We start from the raw sequence: 13,134 nt of genomic DNA, 5'->3' as shown, positions 1-13,134 counted from the left end.
TTTATTAGTTTATATTATATATATTATATATATATATATATATATATACTACTATAATAATATATATATATATAAATATATAACGAGAGAGAGAGAGAGAGAGAGAGAGAGAGGTTATAAAATTAAATTAAATATAAAATTACTTGTTATGTAAATAATTTTCTACAATGAAATTTTATAATATTCTTAATAAAAAAAATAATTTCTTGTTTTGAATACATATAATAAGAGTTTCACTTTCTCTCCTCTCTTTAAAATTTGTAATAAATACATTTTAAAACTATTATCAAGAAAATATTCTTTGTTAATAACAATCGTTCCTTAAAAGAAAAAAATTAACTGAGTAATCACTCACTTTTATTAGAAGAATAATATATAGAATAGAAGAATAATATATTTTTCTATGTAGAAGTACAATGCCAAAAATTAAATCAGCATAATTATTATGTGCTTTTTAATTTTTATTAAGTATATAAATCATCTTGAAATTTGATTAAAGAAACGGTTAAAGGAAGCATCGTGATATACAATCTTTATGTCGTAATGTAAGAAACATTGTCGAAACACGACAGATAACCAGTTCGAATTATTTCACAGTTCATAAACATACTGCAAATTGTGATTTTATGCGGCAACAATCCATTAACGGAAATAACTATAATGAGAAACAACGCGTTTGATGACGCATGTCATGTTTATGTGATTTTACGAAGCTTACACATCCATTTGTAAATGCTAACATCATGATAGTGACAATTGTGACGTACGAATGTATCAATGAAGAATTGACTGTTGATTTCTTATTCATCTTCTCGTATAACTTTACTGCACATCTCATCAGCGGCTGCATAAATCGTTAGCATAGAAGCGCGGAAGACGATTAAAAGGAGAGAAAAAAAAGATCAGACATGGAACACCCCTCGTCGTCCCCCGGCAAATCTGGGATGGCCCCCTGTCGAACGAGATTTACTCGCGTTTATTAATCCGCCCTAATAACCGGCCGCAATTTTAATCCGACGTTAATCTCCCATGGGCCGTCAGCCGAACATCGCGCCAGGCCCTTCCATCATGGCTCTGTCCCGGAATTTCGCATTTTCACCGCTTTAATCCAATTTTGATTCGTGACAAGAGCGTCGCACGTCCGCCGAACTTCTCCACCGTTCTGCGAAAATCGGTTACGCCGCGGAATCGTGTCAAGCTATATGGCGAGAGTCATCATCCCTTGTAAATCCACGGCACGAGATTATGTTTGTTTCTCGCTGTTCGTCGACGACGTTACGTTACGCCAGTGAGTGATATTTTCGCGATGGCTTATTTTGACGAATCCGAAAGTTTTAATGGCCTCAACAAAATTCGTTAGAAGACATCACTGGCTGCGTTCAACCGAAAAAGCAATTGCAATTGCTAAGATTCTTTAATATTCTACATATATTAAGAAATAAAATGGGCTAATGGAAATTAACGCTTTAAGTGCTTGTGCGATTAATTAATTATAAAAAGCATTTTATCCGAATCAAACATATATCTATTAAAAATACAATACGATACAAAGATAACACACTCTTTAAATTCTTTGGAGTGAAATCTTTAAAGAATGAAAATTGAATCAGTCTTGAAAAGAAGTGGTTTAATTTTTAATCTTTAAGAGTGAGATTTCACTCTTCAGAATGAGCTTCCACTCCAAAAATTTTAGAGAGTACGTATTTTGGCTAACCTTCTAGGTAACCGATGAACATACTTTCAAAGCGCAATTTAAGGCCAATTTATGTATAATAGCAATAATAATAATATACAATATAAATCGTAAGACCAGTAAGAAAACAAAAATTATAGCCAAAGTATAACAGAAAGTGATCATACATCAAGTAAGATTGAAAAATAATAACGTGATGAAATATATATAGAAATGAACTTGCCATGTCGAAATTTAAATTTAAATTCTTTAATATGATTGATTCTTAGCTCCTTCATTAGATCTAAACATATAAATCAATCATATTAAAGAATCTTACAATAGTTGGGAAACTGCTTCTTTTGCTAAACGCAGCTATTGTCATATATTTATCGCCACGCAAAGAAAATTTACACTATATCATATCTCGAATAATTCAAGATTATTTTGATTTTACGATTTATCTGATTCAGCAGTTAAATCGTTAATTTCTCGAGCGCGGCCGAGAGATCATTTCTAAACTAACTCTGAAGCGCGAACGAATCGTCTCGTGAGCGGATTATTGAACTCGCGGCTCGTTTGCAATTCAATCGTCAAATGGGTGAGGCTTCGGGGCAGGCCTTGAACTTAAGATGATCTCAGAAATTGCAACATCTCCCATCGCTTTCTTAAGCGACTCATGACTGCGTGCTGTCTCATGCTCGTTTCCGCGTCATCTCGATGATCTAAGTCTGTTCTTTCTCTCTTTGTGACAAATTGAAATGAAAAAAAAATAGATTTTCTGAACAGATTCTGACTTTACATTACAGTAGTGCGATTGACTGATCTCGCAATCAGTTATATTAATCGTTATCAACTCGTGAAAAATTGACAACAAATAAATTTTTGATAATTGATAACTCTCACTCTATTCAATGACAATTAAACGAGTATAACTGAAACTTCTGTAATCCTATGTCGCCGCTTCACTGAATGGGATGAAATGTGAATTATTTATTTCGCATTGCGGTTTGAACATTTGATAAAGTGCCATTTTATTTTTCCGTAATTTTTCGGTCGCTTGGTTTCCGTCGCTTTAGTTTTTTTTTTTATAGTAGTCGATTAATTTTTCTACGCGGCCAGAATACTTCAGCGTGATGATCGCGATGAATATTTGGATAGAAGAGATCAAATTTGAGCACGAGTGTGCGAAATATCATTACGTGAGATGTAACACCACTCTTCTCTTTTCTTTCTTCTTAAGCTTTATGTGGACGATAACTTAGCGTTTACCAGGAAAGTGTTGGGACTTTTATTTCTGTTGCTTTCGCTCGTAAAGAACTTTCCACTACGCTTCAATCGCGCTATCCCTTGCGAATTCGCGTGACTTATGTCTGTCCACGTGCATATTTCGTCTCTGCGTGTATTCGTGCAATAATAGTCGTCGACGCGGTTAAATGTAAAGGTAACTGTTGGTCGTCACGCAGTGTCCTTTCGCGGGCAAGCAGGTTCTTTCATGTTCTTCCATCGTTAACTAATTGCCGCTGTAAATTAGAGTACGGCAGGAAGGAGTACGACGATTGACGTAACTCTTCGTTCATTTATAATCTCTTCCGTGAAATTTCCTCAAATACGTGCTAATTAATGGCCTAGTCAGTGGGCGTGCTTAACGCGTTTCGCTCGGCCACTAATTAGTTCATCTTAAGAAACTCTTTCCATCCTATCTTATATCATCACGCGATCCCATATTAAAATTGTTGTTTTGTATTCTTCAGTTCGGATTACTTTGGCGTCTCGGGGTCTGTCTTTTTTAACTACACTTTCTGTATGTTTAATATTTCGTAAAGCAGTAATATGAATTTAAACTTTAGAAAATTGGCGGAAAATGACATTATAATCTCTCTAATTTTTTTAGAATAAAATTCTCAGAGTGAAATCTCACTCTTAAAAAGATTGAAAATTCTTTTTCAAAAATAGCAAAATTTATTCTCATTCTGTAGAATGAGATTCCACTCCAAAGAATTTAGAAAATATAAGAGACGAATGTAGTTAAGCAAAACAGACCTAAACTTTGCGTTGCTTACTTGCTTCCTATTCACTTATGTACAAGTGAACCTAATGTAAATCTGTTCTTTTCTTAAACATTATTCTTGAACATTACCTCGGAATGCAGCTTAAGTTATTCGTCGACAAAATTGTTATTCGTTACCGACGGTCATTGTGTGCTTCCTACATCATTGTATCTCAGTGTTACGTCCATTCAGCAATGTATGCCTAATCTTCGTCAGCGTTATTCTCTCAACTGTGTTTGTACGTGTCATCTCTCAAATTGACCTGCATCAGTTGAGTCATCGTGCCGTTCTCGGCGACATAAATCTTCCCAGATTAGCCTGAGTGCAATTCTTACAGCCTGCAAGGAAGACCAATTCGAATGCGCGCCTGGTTATTGCGTGCCCTTATCACGGCGCTGTGACGGATATACGGACTGTATCGGTGGAAGGGACGAACAAAATTGTTACAACATGAGTACGAATTATCACTATTTACTCCAATCAACTGCGAAACGGCACACTCAGCGCGAAACATGTAAATCAGTCGGCATTGGAATAATGTGGCCGCACATCTGCGCACGAAATAGCCTTTACGTTTGCCAAGAAACTCATTTGACTCGTTAAACTATTTAACAAGAAATGTCGCGATAAATTTTTTGCTATTATGGGTATCAAATTGCGTACATTGTGCAACCCGATGACATTCTAGAGTCGCATTACGAGCGGTCACCGTGAAATTCCAACGCCGATAATTACGGGGACACGAGGCAACTGAGAACTGTTTTATTTCTTTTTTTTTTATTTCGTGAAATTTGGTAATCGAAACAAATTGCATCCGCGATCGAGTTTTGAGGGGCATCGGTCTCGTGTTCCCGTGTCGCATGGTTCGCGATATCCATACACACACGAGACGCCCAGAACATTTCGCAACACGCATCTCTGCGGCGAGAGGTAGGTATGAATTCTATTGCATCTTTTGGGTATATACGGTGGAAGGATTAAATGGCATACACGAATTTTCCTGCGTGAAAATGATGCCTGCGCAGCATGATATTTGAAAGCTCCCGCATTTTTAACTCATTAGGAAGTAGCGCATGATAATTTACGCATGCGACTCTGGTTACATCATAAAGTTATGCAGAAACTCGCGAACAGGTATTCACACTTGCAATAACGCGACGGCGATTCTTGCGCATAATTATTCATGGATATGTGGTAGCACATATGGCTGCGAATTTACTCTGCAAAACAGTCACAAGCAGTTAACAGTGATACGCAGAATAACCGTTTGCCAACTGTCGGGAATAAATTAAATTTCAACCAGTAATTTTTAATCCACTCAAAAGAAACTCACACGATGCTTTACGGCAGACGTTTTTTTTTTAAATCAGACTGATCTGAATATAGATGCGAAGATTATATGGACATAAATATCCATATTTATCAGAATCAGATAAATTGTAGTTGTAAATCGGAATCTTATCCATAATTGACAAAATGAAAAATCCAAAAAGAGTTCTCACAAATTAAAATAATCTAAGTATTAAATATGTAAAATACGTAATCTAACGATGTTATGAAACTATCATATTTTAAGGTAAAATATATCTAATCAGCTTATTGATTTGTCTCTATAGAAAGATACGTTTTTAGATTTTACGTCTCGCGATGAGCATCGACACGAATTCCAAGCATAAAAGTAACGCGACACTATAATCTATATTTACTATAGGTCAAGTGGATTTCTGCAAATAGTTGCCATTTTTAATTAACTAAAGCGGGCTATCGAATATTTCCGAGCGTGGCATGGATTCAATTGATTATTGATATCGCGTAAATTGAATATACTTCAGTAACTCGTTCAAATTGCGACAATAAAACTCGAGTCGATAGCTCTTCAGTTACTTTGTACAGACAGAGAATAAAAACTTTTAACTAAATCAAGGTATCGTTGTGTGAAAATGCTATCATATCGCCAATGAGGATATTTATTTTGCGTATTTTTTTCGGTTTATCCACCATCCTACCTCTTTTTTTCTCTCCCTTATTTTATTTATACACATTTTTATTTTTTTTCTATCAAATAGCACATTTTTTTTTCTCTTTCAAATAGCACGATGTCGAGCGGACGAATTCGAGTGCGCCAGCGGTTCATGTGTCAGCAAAAATGCAAGATGTGATGGACGAAACGATTGTCTCGATCATTCTGACGAATATAATTGCAACGGTTTGTTTATATTATTTTTTTCTTTTTATCGATATTTTGTTTATTGAATTTTTTAATATATTTTATAGCCGTTTATCCATGAAATATAATCACATATTATATCAATATTATAATTTCCAACTCAACAATAATATAAATGTAATATAACAAATATTGTATATAATAGTGACATTGTTGAGTAGAAAATTATATATAATATTATTATTAGTTTATGTTCTCTCTCAACGGGTTAAAATAGATTTAAGTTACAAATAGTTTTTTAAAATTATATTTTATAGTTAATTATATTTTTATTGATTATATTTTATTAATTACATTTTTATCATATTTTTAAATTATATTTATTTCTTATTGTATAGTTTATTAGTTTTAAATTGGAAAAAATCTCGATTAATGAAAAAGAGTGAATAATTTTATCGCTCAACTTTCGAGTAATTATTATTTCGTAATTAAAAATATTATATGTTTAAATATGATCTTGTTGATAAATTATTATATTTAATAAATTTTTCATTTTTCTTTATATTATCGTTTTCAGTGACCACCTGTAGTGGAGATCAATTCCGTTGTCTGGATGGCACCTGTTTAAATATCGACAAGCGTTGTAACGGAATCGCCGATTGCCGTAATGGCGAAGATGAGAATCAATGCGGTAAGCTAATTTATTTTCCTTCCCTCTTTGAAACATGTATTTATTCGATCAATTTATTCTTACATCTTGAGAGCGCGAGAGCAGAATATATCAATGAGATTTTTTTAACAATACAGATTTCAACGGAGTCTGTCTTATACAACTCTGTTATTTCTGTCCTCTGACGTTTCTAATTGTATCGTCTTTGCTCATCGACAACGTAAATCCTACGTTGTTGCATGTTCTAATCGTGAGGTCAATAATCACTTTTGCACGCGCAACGATAACTCCCACAACGGTTCCAGCAATAAGCCGCGATAAGCCTGCACCGATGCTCTTTGCCAAGTGTCGGTTACCCGACGCGATTATTCACGAGCGATCGAGAGGGGCGCCTGAGCTTAAACGAGCCTCAAACGGGCCTGCGAAGTTTAACAACAAGATTGCAGGCACTTTGATAAGTCTCGCGAGTAAACCTAGCAGTGATCTCATTCAAACACGTGCTTAACATTATGGAAATAACGTCGCAAAGATTGCGATTTGTATACACATATATTATCATCCGAATTTTAAGTATCATTAATTTTTTAATCAGTTTCGTCGCGGATGAAAACATTTGTCTCTTTATTACAATAGCGAACCACGAGTACGCGAGCAGAAAAGCATTTACGCTTGCACATAATTAGACGCTGACGAGCGGTTACGAAGGTCCGGCGTTGGATACACCATTGCGCGCTATAACGTGAATAAACGTAAACTTAATTTTCTCCGGCACGCTCCACGTGACTTTCGATTTACGATTTTCCACGCTGACCGAACTTTATGCCCCCAGCGCGCAACGCCGAAAATAACACCTCTTTTCCTGAAATAGTTTAGCCAATGTCGTTGCACCATTACCTCATCTAATCCAGGTTTCGTTGCAATCTAAACCGGAGCGTCCACGACCGGTCGTGTGTGAAGAAGGCGGCGAACTTTCAGGCATTCCCGATGTACTCAGACCGTTTCGTTACGACGTTACCTAAACTCGCTTTAATTAATCGACTTTTAAGCGAACCGCATCCGACATTCCTGCAACCAACACGCGTGGAGAGCGAAGACATCAATCCTCGCTGCTGATCGAAGATAAATTAATCGCGTAAAGATAATCCAATAGTCCACGTCATCCTGTTGCAATTGACTTATCTTCTTGATTGAGAATGCAGATTGCTGTCCTTCGCTCTTGTATATTCCCTGTATACTTCCTTCGTTCATATACTAACCTCAGCAAAAGCAGCACAGCTCGAAGCATCTCACACCAGGTAAAGGTGCGTCCGCTTCTACCGTCCAGATAGTATAACGCTATATGCAAATCGTACTCTCTGATCCACGGTGTCACTTGCACCGCGTGATCATAAATATGCCGCCGCTAGGCGAAATTATTTAGCATTACGACCGGTTTATTCTGTTAACGCGCATTTTGGACGGAAGATTCGGAGTGTCGAAGGGTTTGCTTGGAACCGCGATCGCGCGGCTTTGCTGGTGGATCATGAGTGATCCTGGAGGGATGGGAACAACTTGAGGACGGGGGCTGACGCGCGTCAGCGAGGCGATGCAATCTTTAAATGCGCATGAGTGTATGGTGTATGGAGCAGGTTGCGGAGACACCGAGTTTCGCTGCACGGACGGCAGCTGCATCAACTACGTGTTGCAGTGCAACGGGGTGAACGAGTGCTCTGATGGCTCTGATGAGAGGGACTGCGGTAATTATGCCACACCACACTTACCTACACGTTCTTTCTTCTACACACAATACTGAAACACATATACACGTTACATCACACTTGCGCGCGTGCACGAGACAAGTCATTCAATAAATACATTCATAATGTCGCGAACTGTATTGGACAATGTACACGGGATGACGCTTGTCATAATACAGATTTTTTTAGTTATTCAAATTGTGGAATCGGTTGAAATTGAGATTTTGAGAGAAAGTATTTGTTTCTATATAAGGATTGATTAGCTTTTTAAAAATAGATTTGTAGTAAAAAGTTACCTCCAATTTTACTAGTACTTTCATATTATTGTAATTCGCTATGCAGCAAGTAATAGAAAGTCTATATTGAAACTAACAGAATCAACTTGCCTTTCATCGATTGTGCTGACTTTCAAATATAACTAGAACTTGGAATTGTATTTCAAATATTATTATTAGAATTTATAGAATTAATTGAGATTGAGGCGCTTTGAGACAAAAAGAATCTGCTTATATATATGTATATGTAATACATATATATTTCCAAGGATTGAGTAGTTTTTTAAAATAGTTAAAAATTTTTATTTCTATTTTTATAACAAAAAGTTATTCAATTTTACTAGTATTTTTATATTATTGTAATTTAGTATGCAGTATAGGTAATAGAAAGTCTAATACTGCAACCGACAGAATTCAACCAACTCGTCTTCCATCGTACTAACTTTCAAATATAGCTTCCAAGCATTCCGCGTGATATTTTCGTCATTATATTCGCCTTTTTCTGTCGTAATCCCTTTTTAATTTTACTTATCGCGAAATCATGCGCCGCCCGTAGAGAGGTATCCGTGGCGAAATACCGGAAAGTTCGTGATCGAACGGAAGTCGACCGCGATTTCCTATGGAAGGAAACTCGCTGAACGCCGAAGGAATATGAATATACAACCCGTGACGACGGAAAACGCCGATCGACTCACTATCAAACCAGCCGTGACGATCAATAATCCGATCCTGGAAGCGTTTCCGGAAGAAACTCAACAACGAAGAATTCCAAACTCCATGCTGCAGAAACCCTCGACATATTTGATCCAAATTCTATCTTCATCTAAATCGAAAGATAATAACTCGTCCTCGCAATACGTAAAATTTAATCGATTTCATAATCTTGATGCGAATTGCAGTAATGCCGAAATTTATCATCCAACTGTTAACCAAACCTTAAAGCGATCAAGCAACGAGTCTCGAATTCCAAAACCTTTCAACCTGTCAGATAATCTCGTGAGATCTTTGCAACTATTTCAACAAAAAAATATTTCACTGAAAAACTTTGGTTTACAATCTATCAATAATCGCGATAAAACACGAAAAATGATAAGTGAAAACAATCCTGATTGCGCACCGAAACAATCCAATACATTCAACGTAGACGCAACAATTATGATTCTTAGACCCAATAAAAAGAGCAGATATGTTACAGAAAAGAATATTTCCAAATTAAAAAATTCGAACATCAAAACCGTTATCGAAATCTCTTCGAAAATAGATATGGAATATCAAAATAGCGATAAAATTAAGAGAACACCAATGAAATTGGAAAATAATACGTCTAATAAAAATAATATTGACAACACTAAAGCGATACATCGCTCTAAAAACATCACTGTAGAAGCTGCGAGAAATATTTATGAAGAAATAAACACGCAAAATCCTTTAATGATTAAAAAAAAATCAACTGATACTATTACTCAACGGATTGATAATTTGATCTGCAAGTTTATTAAAACTAAGCACATAGTATGTCGTCAGAGTGATTCAACTGAAGTTTCAATTAAGCCAATTTATACAACTTCTAAAATAACGACAATAACAAATGATGCTAATATTAATCGGAATTTTAGTACGACAGATGTACATGGCAACAATAAGATTCTTAGAAAAAATCAACGCAGAAAGCACAACTCGGCTTACCAAAAATATTACGATAAATATTTGAGGAATTTAACTTCACCTACAATGAAAGTGTCGACAGAATTCGCAGTTGATACACGAACTTCAACGACATCAAAAAATATTAATAAGCATGAAATAACTAAGGCTTGGCAGAATGAAAAGAGGAATATGCTGGAAAATGTAACTGGATTTATTTATTCTGATGTATTCAATAACACTCACGGTCAACCAAATTTACGAGAAAATTATATTGAAACAAAGAATAACAATCCGAATAATAAAGAAAATTTTTTTGGATACGAGGTAAGAAAAGACAGTAAGGTTTCAAATTATTACAATAAATACTTAAAACATCGCGTCACGCCATCTAAAAGAACAGCTCCTGTGACTTTAAACACGAACACGACTAAAATTGAAGAATATAACATGACGAATATGAAATATAAAAGACAAAAAGCAGCTTCATCTGTTTTAGAAGAAATGTCCGCAACAGCAAAACCGAACAAAAATGATTATTCTTCAATAAAGACAGAAAAGTTACTATATGAACTTAAATCGCCAAAGGTTGAAATACGTCGTCGGTATTTTCCAACAATTAACGTTGACAATATCGATATGATATCAAATCTTTCAATTTCAAATCATAACGCGATTCAGCAAAATCGAAATAATGAAAAGTATAATAAAACGCATAAACAATCAGATATTTCTTTCGAAAAATATTGCAACGAAAACTTGATACAAAGTAACGAGAAGATCGATTCCGGATTAATAAATTCAGATGACATGGAATCAATACCTGTAGAGAATACAAATACGATATCGAAGGAATTACATGAATCCAGAGAGATTTTGAAAGAAAAATCAGAGGATGATTTTGACGTTGTGCTGTTCAATTTTACGACAACGAGGGTTCCCGAGATCGTCACGCAGGATGCAAACAAACCCAGAGAGAAAACATCCATTGGAAGACACAGCAAACGCAAGCACAAAAGTCGTCATAATGGTCGTAAGAACAGGCCCAAGAAAAGGAGGAAGAATCATGCGAAACGTAAGAGGAAACCGACATCATCCGTTGGTTGGAAAGTCGATGAGCCGACGAGCGTCGATTATGGCAACGATTATAGTTCAGAGCGGGTGAAGACGTTGTCCCCTAATGATCTAGAGTACAACGAAACTGATGATAATCGTAATACGAGCACTGGTGGAAATGACTGGTACCTCACTGATGAAATTACAACGGAACCTTTTAAAATAGAATCCTCTAACGCTGATGAGTCCATCTCAAAACATCCCAAAGAAGGCAGCATTGACAACGAATTTCAATCGGAAGAAACGAACATAGATCTCGTTACCAGTAACACCATATCTTATTTATCAACGGCATCCAATGAGAAAATTTCTAAAAAATGTAAAATATTAATTACGACTAGCACTGAGAGTAACTGGCTTAACTGGTGGACAGATGATAATAAAAAGACAGACAAATCAACGGAATGTGAAAAAGATGTTACTTCGCTGCCAATTACAAGTGATTCAATAGAAGAAGAAACAAGCTATTATAGTACATCTGTCAGCGATCATTTTTCGATATCTACATTAGATAGCACTACTTTAATCTGGGAATATTTCAGTAAAGAAAATAAGAATGTAAGCGATGAAGAAATAAGCACAATATATAGTATGATTAAGGATGAAGAAAATAAGGAAAAGAAAGTAATGATAAGTAAATCTATGTTGAATGAAGAAAGTGATAAAAATAATGAAGGAACACAGTCTTGGGAAAGTACTACGCATTCTGAAGGCACTATGCACAACATGAATTTAGACCTCAATAGTGAAGAGGAAGAAGACGGATTGGAGAAATCAATATCCGATGAGGATAATGAAATCGACAATGGTATCGTGGAGACCATAGAGGATTATGAGATCGACAATTGCAACGAGACTCAACACGCTTGCGATAAATATATATGTATCGATGAGGACCAGGTATGCGACGGTATCGTAAACTGTCTTAACGCCAATGACGAAACTGACTGCGATTATATATACTCTAAGAGGTGGGAGGAGCATCAAAGAATTAATAATAAACGGATTGACTTCACTTCAAATACTGTTGACGACACGTCGCATCTTGATGGATGCAGCCCTTTTGAGCATCCTTGCGACAGCATGTGCATAAACGCGTTGCACGTCTGCGACGGCAAGAGAGACTGCCTGGACGGTACAGATGAGGAGAACTGCGCCAAAGGTATTCCCCAGTAGAAAATAATAATGCGAGAGGCGTTTCATTTCGCTCTTTGTTTCATGCTGTAAAAAATATTTCGCCTTGGATGGAGCGTCACGTGAATCTCAAGCAAGCGTGACGTCATTTCGGGATGAACTGTCATCTTCGCTGTACAGAACATAGCTTTGAAGATATCAAATTGGTTAATATGTGAACGTCCTTGGGAAACTACCGAGATTTTCGCGAAAAAAAACTTCAGGAATCTTATTTCCAGCTATTTGCATAGATACTTCACTTTATCCCTCCTTCAAATCGTTCTTATCTAAAGAATGCAGAAGACTCGCTTTTGTGCTTTCGGACCAATGTCATGGTGTTGAAAATCGTCGTTTGTTATGTGTTACGCAGCTTTGGGGAACAAATGTGTTAACAAAAATATTATGAATAAGTAATAACTTTCCGTTCAGTGTAAGAGTGTACGTTTACATTGTGTTGTCCATCTTTGTAAAAATATTTCCGAAGAGAGAGAGAGAGAGAGAGAGAGAGAGAGAGAGAGAGAGAGAGAGAGAGAGAGTAGAGAGACGTAGTACGTACGTAACGTAGTACGAGTACGACGAACGTAACTAATTACTTACTTACTTACGTTACTTACGTTTACGTAACGTTAA

General features: G+C 36.1%; 1 protein-coding gene across 1 annotated transcript in view; it reads left to right on the top strand.

Moving 5' to 3' along the window:
- Positions 1 to 13,134, top strand: part of LOC105622232 (basement membrane-specific heparan sulfate proteoglycan core protein) — a 187,690-nt gene that overhangs the window by 137,754 nt on the left and 36,802 nt on the right. Inside the window, exons 11-14 of the mRNA XM_012203655.1 lie at positions 4,061 to 4,177; positions 5,816 to 5,929; positions 6,468 to 6,581; positions 8,189 to 8,296. Coding sequence (XP_012059045.1) covers positions 4,061 to 4,177; positions 5,816 to 5,929; positions 6,468 to 6,581; positions 8,189 to 8,296 — 453 coding nt within the window. The remainder of the gene's footprint in view (positions 1 to 4,060; positions 4,178 to 5,815; positions 5,930 to 6,467; positions 6,582 to 8,188; positions 8,297 to 13,134) is intronic.

Source organism: Atta cephalotes (genome assembly GCF_000143395.1).
Source record: "Atta cephalotes unplaced genomic scaffold scaffold00041, whole genome shotgun sequence".
In the NCBI taxonomy this organism is placed as follows: Eukaryota; Metazoa; Arthropoda; class Insecta; order Hymenoptera; family Formicidae; genus Atta; species Atta cephalotes.
The sequence above is the reverse complement of the archived record's forward strand: the minus strand, read 5'-3'. Positions and strand labels throughout refer to the sequence as shown.